At 48.9% G+C, this 18,060-nt stretch overlaps 1 protein-coding gene across 2 annotated transcripts in view; it reads right to left on the reverse strand.

The window, feature by feature from the left end:
• Window positions 1-243: 243 nt before the first annotated feature.
• Cmpy (crimpy) overlaps window positions 244-18,060 on the reverse strand; it is a 119,042-nt gene continuing 101,225 nt past the window's right edge. The window contains exons 5-10 of one of the 2 annotated variants that reach the window (XM_076389960.1): window positions 4,452-4,631; window positions 3,974-4,153; window positions 1,644-2,002; window positions 1,052-1,408; window positions 768-968; window positions 244-629 (exon numbers count right to left, since the gene is read on the reverse strand). In XM_076389960.1, the coding sequence (XP_076246075.1) occupies window positions 384-629; window positions 768-968; window positions 1,052-1,408; window positions 1,644-2,002; window positions 3,974-4,153; window positions 4,452-4,631 (1,523 nt within the window). In that variant the 3' untranslated portion in view covers window positions 244-383. The remainder of the gene's footprint in view (window positions 630-767; window positions 969-1,051; window positions 1,409-1,643; window positions 2,003-3,973; window positions 4,154-4,451; window positions 4,632-18,060) is intronic. The other variant, XM_076389961.1, reaches the window with a different exon arrangement.

Consider the following 18,060-nt stretch of genomic DNA (forward strand, 5'->3'; position numbering starts at 1 on the left):
TTTTATATTATAATTTACAGATTACAACACGATATCGTATTAAGTTAGGGGATCCAAGATTGTTGTCAGCAGTCGTGTTGCGAGCTTCGTCCGTATAACCTATCGTTTTCTCTGTTAGTCGCAACACCGTCTACTGCTTACGAATAATACTGAATCTACGCGTGGTATCTTCAGCCGGTCCAATGTTCGGTTCAGGCTCGTCGACTACATTTCGTCCAAGTTTTTCTCGGGTTTGAGAAAAAACGGAACGACCATCTCGTTTCTTCTGCGCCCACTGATGCGGTTTTCTTCTTGGGTTCCGTCAACGGTGAACGCGAGGAGTAATCGGACGCGTCCAAGATGTTTGTCGCGTTCTTCCTCTCTCGCAGGCGGCCTACAGTCTTTTACAAGGGAACGATCTTCTCGTTTCGATGCATCGGGGTATCGTAGACTGGCACGCATTTGTAGTACTGCGAAGGGTAGGACGCGTAAGTTGCGTCCGAGGTTGAGAGCCGTCCACGGAATCGGCCACGGACTATGTGAACAATTAGGAGCAGACAGAGTAGCGCGAGTATGGCGATCAACGTGATCGGCACGGTGCCCCAACCTCTGCTTCCTTGTTGGCTGCTCGTCTCGTTGCCTTTCAGGGGCTGGAAACAAACGACAGATACGTGGTCGAAATTTTCTCGGACTTTTTTTTCATTCCCTACTCTACACAGCATGTACCACTCGACTCGATAACTCGAGTTGGCAAGCGCGTCCACTCGCAACGAGGGCGCAAAACTCACCGTAATTGGACAGGTTGGACAACAAGTTCCCGGCTTGGGGGGCAGTTGATCGCTACAGGCCACGGAGCATATGGTCTCTCTGCAGCTGAGCCTTCCTCCGGCCTCGCAGGTGCACGAGACGCACGCGTTTTCGTGCCAAGTCGATCCTTCTGGATGCGTCTGGTTCAGATGATCCGTGCAGGAGGCTCGACAGCGGCACATCTGAAGGATCAGTCGTATCGATTGCATCTATCTCTTCAAATGAACGCGTTTGATGTACAAGAGGACGATAGCTGTTTACTCACAGGACAGCCGCGTTTATTGGTCTTGTAGCCAAAACTGCAACGTCTTCTGCATCCGACCAAAGGTGGACAGCCAGAGTCTGGCGCTCGGCACTTGCAGAACGTGCAATCGTTCTCGTCCATCACCAGTCCCCGTTCGCAGTGCAGGTCGCACTTTACTTCGGGACAAATCTTCTTCCCGCTCTCGTCGATGAGGACGGTGTCGTTTGTCGGTTCGTCAAAGGTCGGCGGGGTTTGGCAGGCACAAACCGAGCAACCTCCCTCGTCTTTGGCAAGCTCGCAATTCAGATCGCACCGCAGTAGATCTGGACAGATCCTGTCGGCCTCGGTGAGCGGTTGTTCCGTTATTGCGTCGTCCTCCTGCAATTGAAATCGTTGTAGCAACGTCATGGAAACACAGAGTGTGCTGCGATAGATTTTGCCCGCACAACTGCATCACCGATGTGACCAATCGCGTGCGAATGGAAATACGTAGAACCAATTCTAAAGGCTGACAACCGCACGCAATCGGTGAAATTGGTGATGCATTTGGAATAACAGGGGCAAAATCTATTGACCAGAGGGTACAATTATGAAACTATAGGTTTTTGCGTACCTTTTGCGCGACGCAATTACAAGTGGGGCAATTGTTCTTGTCATTGACGTATCCATGTTCGCACGTCAGAGTGCAGCCTTCCAGAGAATTGCAGCCTTCCAAAGGCGACTCCGGCTCGTCGAGCGTCCCGTTTGTCAGCATGGGGCAATGAGGACAACATTCGCCAGGAGCTGCAGGAACTGGATTCTCGCAGGCTTTGCACATGGGCGTATGACAAGATGCACCATCTTCCTGGCAGACGCAGGTCATGCAGTCCGATTGCTTCCATTCTTCGCCCAGCTTCCTCAGTTGATCCGCGTAGAAGCAGTCTTTGGTCACTTTAGCGTCTTCGGTCGGTACCTTCACCCAGGACACAGACTCTACAATGCAAACGTGTCGTTCAAATTTTCGCGTCGAAATGGAAACGAAGAAAAAACACAGAATCGTTTATGTTCGTTATCGATCGTGCCACGCCAATTAATCTCGGTGTTGCATAAATGCAAAAGGTTAGTCGACTGTGATTTACGCTGTGCTCACGTCGAGCGATTCGTTTTCGAAACGACAACTCTTCACGCAAAATTCGTGAAGCGCGTTCCTCTTTTGTGCGCGGCAGTCGACGTCGCTCGAACGAGTTATCGCTCATCGCTCCGTGATTGCTCCGTAATTTTCTGGAGTCGACGACTGTCGAGGACCTCGGTCGTAGGGACGCCAATCGTCGAATTACCGCAAACTATCGTGGATCCTGACTACTCGAGAGAACATCCGAACGCGTTTTCTCTCCCTTCTTATTCAGATCGCTTCCAATTTATCGTTCGAACCGATGATTAAACGATCGATCAGACCGCAGGATTTCGTTCAATTTGCAGCGCATTCGGAACGACGGCAAACGTTCGAACGTTCCCGTTAAAACTCTTCGATTGGGACGTTTACGCGCGAATCGGGACAACACTGTCTTCCACGCGGAACATTTACTCGAGGAACAGATTTCGACAGTCTTCGTTCTTCAACTCGACGCTCTACCTAGGCGCACCGTGCTGATTTTGTTTTGTAAATCGTACAACGAGAATTCAACAGAGAGGATTTATTTGTACCGAAGGTATTGGGATTCCATTTGCATCCGAACGTTTCATTAATTTTTCCCAATTTCATTAACGCATTACGAATATGTATAGATAATCCAACCACTATTACGACACTCTTCCGGGATTTCCCCAATATTTATTATTACGAATTGCTTCGTTAATTACGCCCAGAGAGTAATTAAATGACGCAGGATAGGAATCTGAAAATTTGCGATTGCTGTTAACTGTAATCATGATCGAAATTACGATACAGATTCTAAATTGAAAACAAATGTCCTTGTTTTCCAACCTCCAAATGATCAGGTCGCGATTATTATTACGCTAATAGAGAATCCGGGAAAAATCGATATCTATTCGGTCGGAGAATCGACTACCGCGACATGGTCCAGGGTGAAGCGTAATCAAGAATGTCGAGGGACAGGTATGTAGATGGGGAAGGATGATCCTTGCCGGTTAGCAACCGCTTCAATCGCGACTGCTCGTAATTGTCCCCGAGGTGGGCTGGCGACCGTTATTAAATTTCAAAACGGAGTCTATTGAGTTCTGAGCGCGGTCACGCGCGCGCTCGTGAACGCGTCCGCAAGATAAGAATGGACTCATTAAAATTCAACAGGTAAATCGAAAGTTTGCGCCGCGCTGGGATATCCGTCCCCAGTAATTCGAAACTTAAAAGTCCTTTTCTACCCACCGCTGGGGATCACCCGAGAAGCTTTGTCGTTGATTATAATCGAGGCGACTCGAATTCGTAATGTCGATAAGTCGACGAAGGGAGGCAGAGCCAGCTTTACTCGGAGCTTTGGAGGAAGCTGGAAACGGAATTCGAGCCGGACGGAAATCGAACGGAACTACTCCCCGCTGCTTACACTACGCTTTCGAAACGAATCAATACACTCGAAAGGCTGAAAGTCGCGTCATAGTATAATCTACACTGGATTGGAGCTGGAAAAGCTACTGTCCAAACGTTTCCAGTAATCCGTGGAATGAAGTCGTTGTCAGCCCTTCGTAATGATTCAGTGGCGAAGTCGTGACATTCTTAGCCCGATAGTGCCAGTGGTACGTCGAAGCTTCTATAAAGCGTGAAGGACATTGCCGGAGCGGATGACGATTGGATATACTAACGATGAGAAAAGAGTACAGGGAGCGAGGGTAGGATAAGGGAAAACAGGAGAGGAAATTGAAGATATCGACCCAGCTAGAGGAGCGCATTCTCGGTGGTTCGTTCGTATCGGCCGATAGAAGCGAGCCTCGATTACGACTTTTCGTAATTACCTGAGGGTCTGCAGTCGTAGAGAGGGCAACAGCTATCGGGTGTCTCGCGATCGAGGGCAGCCCTGACTTGAACCGGACGATACCCGGGCGGACAGCTCGCTGGTGGACAGGCCGCGCATTCGCACTCTCCATCTTCAGCTAACACGGTGTTTTCGGGACACGGCTCGGGCCCTCGGGCGTCTTTTACAGGAAAAACGACACTTTCAACAGGTCTATCGTGCGTTTCGCCGGAGAATAGCCAGCTGTCGCGCGAGCGAGTTCGCCCGCGCAACCGTGTCCTTTTCTTGCTCGGAGTTTTTCTCGCGTTCTTCGCCTGGTTCCTCGCGAATCGCGCGACGAGGAACGAAGATCGCTCTACCGTTCCCCGTCGCGACGGACCTCGACTTTATCGCCGGAATAGCTTTCGGAGAGGGTTTCGGAATAGCTTTCGAATTTGCTGGCTTTTCGCGGCTCGACGGTCAGAATGGTCAGTCCTTACCTGAGGGAACGCAGTCGTAGCGGGCGCAACAGCTGCCAGGCGTTTGAGGATCCGCTGCCTTCACTTGAACCGGACGTTGACCCGCTGGGCATCCGGCTGGTGGACAGTCGGTTGCGCATTTGCAACCGCCGTTCTCTCCTCGCACGCTGTCCTCTGGGCACTCGGACCCCTCCGCGTCTCCTACAACAGAATCAATCGTTATGCTTAATCGCTGATACTGCTATCGAGGAAATTAGACCGTCTATGCATTCGAGAAGCTTTTGACCAACTTCCGTGCGCTCAAACGAATTAACTCGAGGGTAATCGAATAAGTGAATGAATAAAAAATCCGACGATGTGTTGAAGCGCGAGCGAGCGTTACCGGGCACGGTAACAAGGAAATAGAATTTCGTCGAGCGTGAGGGACACACGCGAGCTGTGTCAAAGCGGTAAATCCTTCGGCGAGGAAACTCGATGAAAACGCAGCCAGGATGCTACGCCAATTTATACGACTTAAAAAGCCTGGCCGACGAGACGCGCCGCTGCACCAGTGAACGTATTCTCGGTCAACGATGCAGTTATGCGTCCAGGCCTGCTCTTTTTTTTTTCGATACTGTCGCGAGCGGCAACGGAGTCAAAGGAAGCCCATGCTTTTATCCGTCGACTGAGATTTGCATAGGTCGACGCGCGATGAAAAGTCGTTATTCGAGGTGGCATCTCGTAGAGGAGGCTTAGCTTCTGCTATTCATTCGATCGAATTGTTCAAACGTTCGCTAAGCCAGCTCGCATCGCGACTCCGACTCGATGAACATCAGAATGAAAAGGAGTCTGAAAATGGACTCATCCGAACGCCATCGATCGTTAGAGTATGACGCTAAAGAGTGTCGGTTCACCGAAAACAAGCCAGATAAAAAGCAAAGTAGAGATTCCATTAGACGTGGGAGCCTCGAGAGGATCGAACGGTGGCGGAGAAATTTCGGTGCAGATACCGCAGTGAAACATCGATGATAATTCGGTAGGGATGGAAAGGAGATCGGAGGCCAAGGGGCAATAGATGGGTTTCAAAGCCTTGCCGGCGTGTACACCGACGTATTCTACTTCGCGCAGTACTAACAATAAGTTCATTCGGTATGCAAGGGTTACCACTGTCCAGGACCGGGCTAATACAATTTCCCGTGAAACGCTCTAGTCGCTCCACGAACCGCTTCCCACAGGTCGATCGTTCGAACCGATACCCTTCTCGCCTGAATTCTCGATAAATTAGTCGCAGCCGTTACCCTTCGGCGCAAATTTCTATGTTTCAGTCACCCGATTAAAGCTAACGCGTAATTTCATTGTCGTTTCATCGCGGTCTCGACCACAGAAGAACGAGCTACGTTTTCCTTTTCAAAGAATCGAGGCTCGATCAAAGAAGAGGGTAATCGTTGACCCGGCTGCATAGCTAACAATAAGCGATGGAAGGAAAGCTGTTCCTTTGGTCGGTACCTGTTTGGCACGAAGCGTTGACTAAACGCGCGTCGAGAGTTAGGCGCAACGAGAACATGGTAACGTACGCTCTCTTTGCGCCGCGACGTACAACCAAGCTCCTAATTTACGTAGGGAGCGGTCGAAGCCAAGGCCGCCTTTGCCCACCACTAATTTTCATCCTTCACCATTGACATCAAAGCTAATGGCCTCGACGTTAGGCACACACGCGTCGCCATGGAATTCTCGACCCATCAAACCAGAGCTCGCCGGAAGCGCGGGCAAAACGCGTCGCTTGTCCCTAAATTGACAGAGGCGAGCCTTGCTTGTGCGCGTACCAAAACCATATAGGCAAACATCTGCGGCTACTTTAGGGTGGACAGTTTGATGTCCGATAAAATAATTACACGGAGGTTGAGACTCTTGAACCGAGAACGATCTCCGGTATCGCTTTCAGAGAAGAATGGCTACGGTCAACTACCTGCTCTTTCAACCCTTCAGGAACCTCTGCTCGTTTCATCTCGCCAGTAATTGAACGATGACGACTTCTTTGCAAATCAATGAGTAAGTTCAATTTCGTGGACAGCAAGTTTATTTATCGTCAACTTCCAATCATCGATCCAACCTTCTTTCTTTTGGACGAACGTTTGTGCAGGACTCGCTGATTGTGAGCGCGTGCAAAAAAAAGGCGGAATAACCGTTGCGTAACAGGATTCTTTTAAGCCTATAATCCTCGTTCGATCTTTAAACGACAAAAGCTTGGCCTACTCGTGCAGACACGTATGCCGGGATTATCGATCGAACCTTTTGGGGACAGTAATCGAGCTTCCGGGTAATTGGTTTAACCCTTCTGCATTGTTTCGCTCCGGTTTTGCTGGTTCTCCGAAAAACGGATGCGAAGCAAAATCGTGGATTTCGTTTCGATTGCGTTTGCGTTTTCTTTCACTGATTTTTTTATCTAAAAAGAATCCAGCAACTGGACTAGTAACATTAGTCCAGCTTATAGTTTTCATGGAGGTACATGGAGCGCGTTTGACCCGCAAATAGGATGCGACATGCTCGCGATATTGCCTCTGTCGCGCAAATTACCCATTAATGGAGTCGCGAGAACATTATTTGAATTATTCCTTTTCTCTCTCTGACTTCCTGGAATTTTCCACGATTTCGTTGTGTCCGACAACGCGACTTACCTGTCCTTTCTTGCTTTGCTCTCGACTTGGATCCTCTTTTATTTTCCCTCTGACTAAAGCAGCCACCGTCTCCGTTGCTTCCCGCGAGGGTTTTTCTGCTCCTCGAATTGACTCGGCGACACAGAACCGCGTTAACGCAACCGAGGACGATCGTTATAGCACAGAATTGTCCGGAATACTAGTCCTGGCGTAGTTGCGCGTTGCGCGGTGCAAATTCACGGAGGGCGAAGCTGCGTTTTATTCTGTTTGCACACCGAACGCTCTTTAACCAGAGTTTTTGTTGGCCAATCGACTGCAACTCGTTTTTATCAACGACCAAAGGAAACGTAATGCGTGAAATGCTGTTCTGTCGCTCTTCAGCGTTTACCACTTCCGCGAGTCGCGCGAGGAAACTGATTTCTTTTAACGAAAGTTAACGTAAGCGGATATCGAAGGTCGGAAATTTCAGGAAGAAGGCTTGTCTTTCATTTTTCATCGTTTTCTATCGGAAAATCAAGGAACAGTTAATAGTTAAGCGGTCGTTGGACGAAAACGCTAAATCGGTTTCCCATTATCCCGAACAGCGGGTCGATCGCTATCCTCCTGGCCTTAATTCGACTTCAATCAATTCGTCTTTATTCGCGAGACATCGACGCGTCATTTCCGCTGCGCCGTTCTCCCTCCGCCGGACCTCGGAGGCAGGATCCTTCTTCTAATAAATCAGTTTTATCAGACCGTTTAAATCACCGACGGGAAAATTGCAAACTGCCTTCTGTCAGAATAAAATTACTTAATTCCGCGCGCATCCTTTTCCGTCGTTCGCTCTTTTTCCTGCCACGACTACACCGTATTTGGAATCCGATCGAGAGTTCACCCGCGATATCTCTCGACGACCGAATGTCGAGAGGTCGCCGATATTCCCACTCGCTATAAATCACCAGCTGGGAAAAATGCGTCCTTCCCCCTACGCGGGTCCACTTAATTTCATCCGTAACGTTTCGCGAACCTCCCTCCGAATGTTTCTTCCCCCCTCCACCCTGTCTCTGAATCCCTCTTCCCTCATTTTTCTTTTTGCCTGCTCTCTCTCGCGGGTGGTAAGGCAGGCAGGGCTTGGTAACTCATTTACAGTAATACATTGGCGGAAAACGAAGGGAGAGGAGGCAGGGAGAATGAGGGAGAAAAAGGTGAGTAAAAGCGAAAAGTCCGGGGGTGTGGAGTGAAGAGCAGAGAGGCGCAGAGCCAGGAGATTCGGAGCAACGTGGGCTAGGGAATGGCGCGAAAGAGTCGGCTGGTCATTAATTCTTTCCGGGCTTTTGTCTATTCCGCCGGTAGCATTCGAGCCGCTAGTTGCATCTCTCGGCACTCCGCATTGTCCGCATCCGCGTCTACGGGCGGACCCGCGGGCTCCACCACTCGCTCCCTTTTCTCCTCTCACCCCAAATCAACCAGTCCCTTCCTCCACCTATCTCTATTCTTCTTTTTCTTTCTTTTTCTTTCTGTTTCTTTCATTTTCCAGCCATTTCCTTTTATTTTGCCGCGCGACAAACCTGCAGGTCGCCGCTAGACATATATTTCAATAAGCCGGAAAACCTCTGCACAAGGTTGCGCCTAACTGCATCGCCGCCTCTTGTCATCGGTATGTACCTACTTGTGCGATAAGGAATTTGTCATTAGTTTGGTGAAACGACACAAACATGATTACTCAGAGTGAACAAAGTCTCTTTTTACATAATCCCTTCCTCCTGCCTACTGGATCAAATGCAGTAGAATTTTGTTGAAATTGCACCAAGCGTGGTTGTTCGTTTGTTTCGAGAATTGGAAGCGGACAGGTTTCAGAGCGCGTAGAAATTTGCACGCCCCAGAGCCCGCGGCCTCCCGACGCGTCATTGAATTATCGACTCGTCGAGAAAGGAACGACCGAGAACGTCGCCACGGCACGACTAATCGGGTTACATTGTACAGGATAAAGCAATAAAAAAGCTCGGCGTGCTACAGCGACGCACCGACGATGAATGGGTAAGGTGGATTTAAGGGGAACGAAGGAGGGAATTAAAAGAATTCGATTATCGCGGGACAAAGTTGTTAGCGCGCTTCCCCGAGCAGACGGTCTGCTTGCCAACAACAGGCCACCCTCGCCTCGAGGCGACTGCATTTTCGCGCCGAGTCTTTCGCTTTTATCATCCGACTGCTAATCTCCGAGACTGACAATGACCGACACGAATGATACGCCTTCGCTCGAACCAGATTTCCAGCTGGATTGCCAGCTGGATTGCCAGCTGGATTTCAAGCTTCTCTCTTCCCTTTCTTCTCGATAGAGTCTTTCTAGCTAGAAGAAATTTCAGCCAAGGTATAGTCGCTTAGCTCGCGACGATAAGGTCTCGAGTCCAACGGGCCGCGTCTTCGAATTCTTTTCTGTCGAGTCGGAGCGACTCCATTTCATGGAATTTCCTCGGAACAAGTACGTTGCTAGACGAAACGAACCACCACCAGATAACGACATTATTCGCCAACCATTCGCGATCTTTTCTAATCAACAGAGTCCTATCGCGCGGCGGAACGTTGTTCGGATGCCTCGTACTTTCTAGTCACGACCTTTTCACGGAAATAAAATCCGCCTCTTCGCGAGCACACGTACATACGCATTGGCGCAGGTACGCATACAACCTCTCGTCCACGTGTTTGTATTTACGTACAAGCTTTTTTAATCAGTGCTTCGTTTCGTTTAACCCTTTTCATTCGACCTGAAAGAACTCATCAACCACGAGAAATAAATCTGCGCGGATGCTGGCAAAATCGAGGAAAAGGAGTCGCTAGAAGTTTTGACCGTGAATCAACGTGTCTTGCCTCAACCACTGGACGGCAGATTTTTCCTCGGAAATACCCTGTCCGACCGTAACTCAAACTCTGTCGAAAGGACCAAGAAATTCACGAGATAGTCCATTCATAAATTTTTAACAGACCTGCTCCTCTCTATGTACCGAGGCGAGAAGGCGACGAGTATTGAATCAGTAGAGTCTCGAGTGGAAGCGTACCCTCTGCACACAGACGAGTTGCACGGCATTTAGATACCGCGCTAGAAACGAACTCGAATGTTGAGGGTTCCGGAAGCGACGAGAAGAGCGAGGTAAACCCGAGGGTGACCAATTTCCGCTGAGAACAAACTATCTCGATCAATAGAAGCGAGTCGTCTTGGGATGGTGTTATCGAGGCTGGTTGGGCGACGCTGTTGGTCGCGGCGCGCTGCTATTAATTGATCAAACGAACCGGATGAATGGAATCCGATAGGAAAATCACTCCGAAACGTTCGGACGTATTGGGGGGATAAAAGGTCGACCGGGCTGTTGCATTTCGCAATTTCTTGATTATCGTCGGAAACTGCATTCAGCGAATAGAACAATCGTCATTTGCGGGAGAGTTTGACCGAATTTTTGATCGATCGCTGTAGTCGTGTTTTCTTTACCACCCTTCACGCTTGACCGCCTTGTTTTACGATTCACAGACCGTGAATAAACGTTAAGCAAACGCATAACTTTTCCTCTCGCCAACTCTCGCCACTTTTCGTTTCCGGGTCGCCTATCTCTCGTTGAAAATTTTCGCGTTCCCACAATAATACAAATCGCAATTTAAGCTGGTAAATGCGATAACTGACCGAAACTAAGAGGCTATTCTACGAGTCAGCTCGTTAGTCGCTAATATTTTGCGGCTGCTTCAACGCGGACTCGTTCTACTTAACAGTTGTTCGATGTTTCATAACTTCGGACAAACCAGGGTCTCAGGATTTTTTCGGTATTACGTAAAACAAAGCTCGCCGTACTGCATCGTTCCTAAAGGCAATCGGAAGCTTTAATTTCAGTATTCCTATCGTGAAGCAAACAGGAACGCAATTAATGGTGTTAGAAAAACGACGTCTTCAGCCGAGATTCGGTGCAGCCATCCAGCATCGATGAGCACCGAGGCTGCATTGTTCAAGGGAAACACGAGAGACGTGGTGGAAATCTTAAAGGGTTTCGTCTCGAGGTAGAACGATGGAAGGAACATCGACGGCAAAGACGACGCGTCTAAACCTAATAAGATACCATTTTACGATCGATAAGTCGAGTAGCGACAACGAGAACGTCAACGAAGGAGAAGCTGAGCAGGCTTCCAGAAACGTTTCTCCAGACTCAACTCCCCAAGTTAAGTCTTAGCTTCTATCGTTCGACACACACTACCGACGAATGAACTCTAACATCAGAGCTTATGTCATCAAACCTCCAAAATCAGGTGCCTCTTTAGGTACTTTCTAAAATAAAATTTCACCTCCTTTTACCTCGTCACTCACCTTCCACATTTCAACCAGAACTGGCATAGTATAGCTACTAATGAAGATAAAAAAGAGGCTGGAAGGGGCAACTTTCGACGACGTGTTCGTTAGGTATGAATAATGTAGTTTCTGGCACGAACGGGAAAACTGACGAAGAAAGGGAGAATATAACTGCGACTAGAGCTCGACGGATGGTGGAATGAAAGGTGAAATGAAAGGTGGAAGGGTCGCTGCTCGCGGGGAAGGCTGGAAAGACGAAGACTTTGATCTCTCGTAACCGTCGAATTTACGTCGACGAGTTAACGGATGCCGGTACAAAAGGCTGCTGGCCTAGCCCTCGAGGTACGCTGGCAAACACCTTATTTCGCGCATCCTCCGGCAAACTCAATTTGCCGCGGCAGCCAACGGATCGCCGATTCGACCGATGCATTCATCGACCTGCTTTTTCCTTCTCGCGCTTCAATGAGAGTGCAACGTTCTCTTCTTTACGCCCGTCGACGCGAATATCTCGATGACGAGGGTCCTCGTAAGGGCGACCTGCGCGCCGTGAGCCGAAAAATGGGTTCGTGCGAATCTACTGATGTCTTCGGGCAGCGAAGCACGAAGAAGAATCGTGAAATCCTTGCTGAGCTTAATTCTGAGAGAAGAAATTGAAGGCAAGAGGTCAGAATTCGAGCAGGCATACAGAAATCTAACGATGTTCCTACCGAAGAAACAAGGATAAGGAACGTTCGGTGAGTGCGGTGTCATCTAGGTAGCCAATACAACGAGGTCTGCGGTTCATTGTAAAATGCAAATCAAGATCCAGCAGAGACGTATAGAGTTTCGAATCGAATACAAGTTGAGGGAGGGCACGCGTGTACGTGCAACCGATACAAGGGTAGCATGGCTGGGCAAAGGGCGCGGAGCGGAACAGAGCGGACCGAGGCGGGGATGGAGTTAGGCGGAAAGCCGGTGTTTGCATTGCCGCGTCAGCTGGTCCGTTACCGCTGATAGCTCCGCCGTAGACATCGCTATAATGGAACGCGTCAGGTTGCCTTTATGTCTTTCGCGATTCCAAACCAGCCGTCTTTCGTCTCTTCTCGTCGGCCACGTGAGCCCGACCTCGTCGCCTTTTCGACGCCCGCTTCAGAAGCTCCTCGTTTCGAAGCACCTCCTCGAGCCACTGGATTAAAACAACGTCGCGTTGCTTTATCGTCGCCGCGAATTTCCCACCGACTAAACTCCGCTGCTGCTCACACGACGTCTGGCTCTCCCATTAATATTTACGGAATCTTTCGTTTTCTACAATCTCGCGCGATCACCCTCCCGACACAATATTCGCGGTAAGAGCACGGCAACGTTTGCGCGTCATTCCTTTCAAACTTCCAAATGACTCGATTCGATGCAATTCTTGACCAAGTTTTACACTTTCGAGGTCGAGATGCCGTTCCGACAAAACTGCCCATTACATTTTAAGACTGCTATTGCCGTTCTTGTAAGAAGACGGAAGCACCTCGCGTAACGAGATGCGCGGAGATTCGAGAACATTTCGCGTGATGCCGAAACTCCGTTTACGTGTACTGTTCGCGACCGAATTTCAGACCTACATATATAGGCAAGTCTATTACGCATTGATTTGACTTTTAGCTAGCTATAATTCTCAAGCGAAATCGTCACAGATTGACGAAAACTCCCGCAACATTCGTCTCCCGAGGATCCTCCTCTTGCTAGTTCCCTGCGCTTTCCGAAAACGATCGTCCAGCCCGAAGTACATAGCTCGAAACGACCACGAGATCCAGTCCAGTGACGGAACCAGTCCAACTCTATAGAGTCCAACTATTCTCCGTACCTTTCCCCTGTTTTATTTTCCGTTCGCGTCCTCTCGAGTAACCATAGCAGAAATTCTAACGAAATGGGTTTCCATTGCTCCCAACAACATTGGACTCCTAACCTCGTGTGAATAATGAGAAATTATACCAAAGATCATCGACCTAAGGAAGCTCGTGAAGGAAGGAAAATCCCCTCACAGCTTAATCCAGAAAGGTCTCTCGGTTGCTTCTCGATCTCCGTATCGATTGCGCGCGTTTGGTCGTCGCAGGCAACGGCAGCGGTCCTAGCGTTGGTCTGCTCGTGAACGCAGATTCCCGGGCGCAAGGTCGGGGAGCGAAAGGAAGCTCGTATTTCCGCGAGCAGAGGGGCGAAACTCCGCAAGGTGTCAGTCAAACGGTAGGTAGAAGAGGGTGGGCAGCGAGCTAGCAGGATGTGTGCGGTTATTTCGATTCCGTGCACCAGCTCGCGGTGGAACGGGTCGGGAGGTTGGACGTCCGTGCAACGGTGACGCGTAGCGTAGCGTCGCACCACTGCATTCCGATGTTAAACGCGCGACGCGGGAGTTTCGGAGCGACAGATGTCCAGCTAAGCCCGGCTGGTCCGTTGCTGGTCCGTTGCTGGTCCGTTGCTAGCAGGGCCACGCTCCTCCCAGAGTTTATCAAATACGCACCCCCTCCTACCAACCAGTCCTTCGAACCTCCTGCCGCGATCAATTTTCCTCTAGCTCCATTCAGCTTCTGCTCCAGTTTTCCGCTTAAAAAGTTTCTTCGTTATGATTCGTTGACCGAGTCGTTCTCGATTCCCACACTTTCTGGTTTCACTCTGGTTGGGGAGGCCACATTTTAAGCTAAAGTCCCCTATCGAATGGAAGCTAGAGAATATTTCGGGGTATTTAAAAGTCCTCGCTCGTTCGAGACGTTTGTACGCGGATTTTCTCAGCGGCGTGGATTCATCGCCGGGAATCGAAAGAGGAAAGGACGTGCACAGTTTCGTGGAAGCAGCGCGTCGTCGCTGCAACTGCGACCATTGGAAGTCCGTGCAAGTTCACTGCCGTCTTCTCCCTTTCCCTCGTTTTGTCGTACTGACATCTCCGAGCACGATACGAGCTGGTCTATTCGCTGGGATTATGTTCTTTCACCGCAAGAATGTCGGTCACTGAAAGCATGCCATAAATCTACACGCTGGCGAAGAAAAATGTTGCTGACGTGAGACTGCCGAATATTTGAATCTACATTATATGTCGCTAAACGACTCCGTTTTTTAATGCTTGGATAAAAGTTGGCTCTATTGCTGTATTGAGAAAAGTCGGGAAAAGAGGCCCTATCCTTTCCAAATAGAACTTTTCCTCGACGAATTTAGAGCGTCTTTGTCGGTCGCAAATAAAGTCAGTTAAATTCGATCTCGAATCCCATTTCCATCGACCTCGGATCACCAGCATACGGCGGGGTGCCCATTATTGCCACCATCCTGCCCACAAAAAGAGAGATCTTCGTTATTAGGTTTTCTCTTTTGTGTCGTTTCATTCGCACCTTCCACCCGTTTTCCTCTTTCACTATCTACTTTCTACTTCGTCCCATGCTTCCCAACTCACTCATCTTCTCACTCAATTTCCCTTTTCCTGCTCTCATCTCCTCCTATCCTCTGCCTCTTCCCTTGCGGCGATGAACATTGCGAAAGATAAAAAGGATTTCATAAGAAACGTAGAAAAATGATGCAGAGCGTAGAGTATCGTTGGAAATCCTTCCATTGTTTCGCATTGGATCAATTAAATCTGATCTAGTAATCGCACTCGGTTCAATCTCGATCTGGCTTCGAAGGAAACAGAGAATCAGGGATAGTTACGTTAATCGTATTACCTATGGAAAACGGAAATTTGTTATTTAATCTTCGCGCGACTGAACCTTTTAATACACGTTCACCGATTCGATACAGTTATTAACCCTGGATTACCGCGACGTATTCAGAGACGAGTACTCCGACGGAATAACGATTGGAGTTGTGACACGAGAACAGGAAATGCAAGATACTCCTTGAATTGAAACAAAGTTTAATCGTTTCGCTATGAAAGAGGAAACCCAGAAGCTTACCCTATTCATAATCCTTAGGACCGGTAAAATAATTGACGAATTCTGTAAAGAGTTTCAGTGTCTGCTTCACGCACTGGCGTGAGAATCGAAGAGGACTAAGATCGAGCATAGATCTTTTTCACTGGTAGCGTCGCGCGTAATGACCGCTCCACGAAGCTACTTGCCGAACGTAAAACGTTTTACGATCGCGCGATCGAAACTCGTCCATCCCCGCTTGTTCCTCCTTTCTCTCGCGATTTGCTCCTCCCTGCGAATAAAATAAAAACCCGATGGGCCGCGTCGTCTCGCGATCGAATCTGGATCATCGGAACCCCGTCGTAACCCAGACCAAGCGTGGAAGCGGTTCACTTCGTAACAACTTTTACAGCGAAAAGATTGGCAATCCCACGCGAGGGTGCAGCATATCGGGACTACAGTGAGCGTGGACCAGTGTTGCTATTTTTTCCGTGAAATTGGTTCGTTGTCTTACGGTTTCCTTGCCCCGTTTGCTTTGTTCATCCGACACTCGAAGCCAAATTACGTCCCGCTCCCGCGGAAACGAGTAATCTCGCCGCGACGAGTTCAGCCGAACTCCTTTCGAACCTTTTCAACCTTTTAGTTGCATCGAGTCTGATACGGATTTCTCGGCTGTCGAGTAAACGAAATGTTACCAAACGACTGCTTTTAATCACGCTTTTTCGCCGCAGTTTAATCGCTAAAGTAACGGAGACTCGAGCGACGCAAAAACGACGAATGCGTCGAAAGATTCCGAGATCTGACAGACGACGTACGGTCGGGAGCAACCGGAACACAAGGCGCATTTGTGATCAAAGGGAGAACGAGTAATTAAGCGTTTCGCGTATTTCGGTAATGCGGAGTAGTCGGGGAACAGAAGGGGAACAGAAGGTGACAAAAGGCGACAAAGGGTGGAGGAAGGTCGAGGCAGCACGAAGGGCTGAGGACGTAGGTATGGAACGCGTGAAATTACCTACTTAGTTAGGGGATGAGGGGATGCTCGTAGGCGGCGCGGACAGAAAATCAGAGAAAAGTTTGCAGGGTCCCGGGTAATTTCTTAGCTAGGCGCGGGACGCGAGTCAGTCGAGGCGGAATTGTGTTAAAAAAGGCGTCGTGGGTGCCTCTTCCACAGGAGAAAAAGGAGGAAAAGAATTTTCCATGGTGCCCGGAGAAGAAGGAAGGAAGCCGCAAAATATTTCTTTGAGAGACGTACCCCGCACGACCGCCCCACGAAGAAGAAAGTTCCTCTTGAGAAATATGCTTTCGCGAGCGTGGAATTTTTCCTGCCGGTTGAAAAGCCTCGAGGACGGTGCTGAAAGTCTCTCGACTGGCGGGAGCGTCGTGGGCGAGGGAAGAAGAAGGGTAGAAGAAGAAATCGGACACCACCTGTTATTGCAACGAGGCAGAAATCGAGGCAGAAATCGAGGCAGAAATCGAGGCAGAAATCGAGGCACCGCGAATTACACAGCTCGCTCCTTCTTATCTCCCGGTTAGTTGGTTCGTTTCCTCCGAGCTTCGGGTAATTCGTCTTTAACGACTCCGCACCCGCGCCACGGCTCGACTATCGATTCGTTCGTTACGCGGAGAGGGCTGTCAGCTTTTGGTTGCGCGTTGCAGGAAGGATCTCCACCGAGAGCGGAGAACGTGCGGGTCCGAGAGCAGATTTTCCTTTTTATTTCTCGCCCGGTGATACGAGATTAACTCCGCGACTCCTGCAGCCCGCAAAAGAGGAGAAAGACGAGGTCCGTGACTTGCTCGCCAACTACTCCTACCGGTTGCCTTTGTTCCGCTCGAATTTACGTGTTCAACTGGACTATGATATTAATTATCGGTTCCGCATATGCATATCGCATGAAAATTTCACCGATTCGTTTCCCAGAACATTAATCATGCGCGTATCGAGTTTGGATAATGCCATTAAATTTAACTCTTTGAAATTTATAATGCGGCCTGCATAAAGTATCTATACGATTCAACGTTTGCGAAGCTTTTCTATAGATCGAGAGCGTTATTGAACGAGGAATAAATTGCACGAAACAAATTTGGTACATACATTGGTTGAACACAGTTCATCGGAAACATTAAAGGGGTCACTGGTTACGTTGTGGCTTGTCTGGGGAAGCTTGACATCTCGTAAGTTTTGATCGCTTGAATAACCTGAATCGGTCTCTGCCATAAAGCTAATATCACTGGATAGCGATCGAGTTTTTCAAGCGCGCTAGAAATGTTCGGCGAAGCGATGTACATGGAACGATGATTATCAAACGCATGTAACGTTAAATCTGAGATACGTTGGAAAGCAGTCATAGCAATATATCCACAGGAAAATCATGGAATCATTGAAAAACAAACGGAATGATTTTTGGGATGACTGGGATTCCATTGGAAAACCGATACGCTAACCGATCGTGTTACTCATTGTGCCGCAAAATCACCGGCAAAAAATACATCTTCTCCAACAATTACTGTAATGGCTTTGGTAATGAAATCGATTACGATAACGTTGCTGCTCGTCCGCTGCTCTCCAGAGCGCCATTAGAAATCGATACATTCGTGTCGCGTTCGTTATTGGCCCTTTTGATGTTCCGATTCGTTTTCGAGCCAAAAAACTCTTCCCGTAACTGGCTGGAATATAGGAGACGAAATTGTGACGGTAAAAAGCGTCGTTAAAGGAGATAATACTGGCAAAAGCTCGCGATTCGCTCTGCCCCGAAGAATCGCTAAGAAAACGAGGGATTTCTGATGGCGCGAAAAGGGAAGTAACTTTTGGTGGAAATTCATGGAACAGGAAACTCGTTGAT

This window comes from Calliopsis andreniformis, chromosome 12, assembly GCF_051401765.1.
Source record: "Calliopsis andreniformis isolate RMS-2024a chromosome 12, iyCalAndr_principal, whole genome shotgun sequence".
Taxonomy (NCBI): Eukaryota; Metazoa; Arthropoda; class Insecta; order Hymenoptera; family Andrenidae; genus Calliopsis; species Calliopsis andreniformis.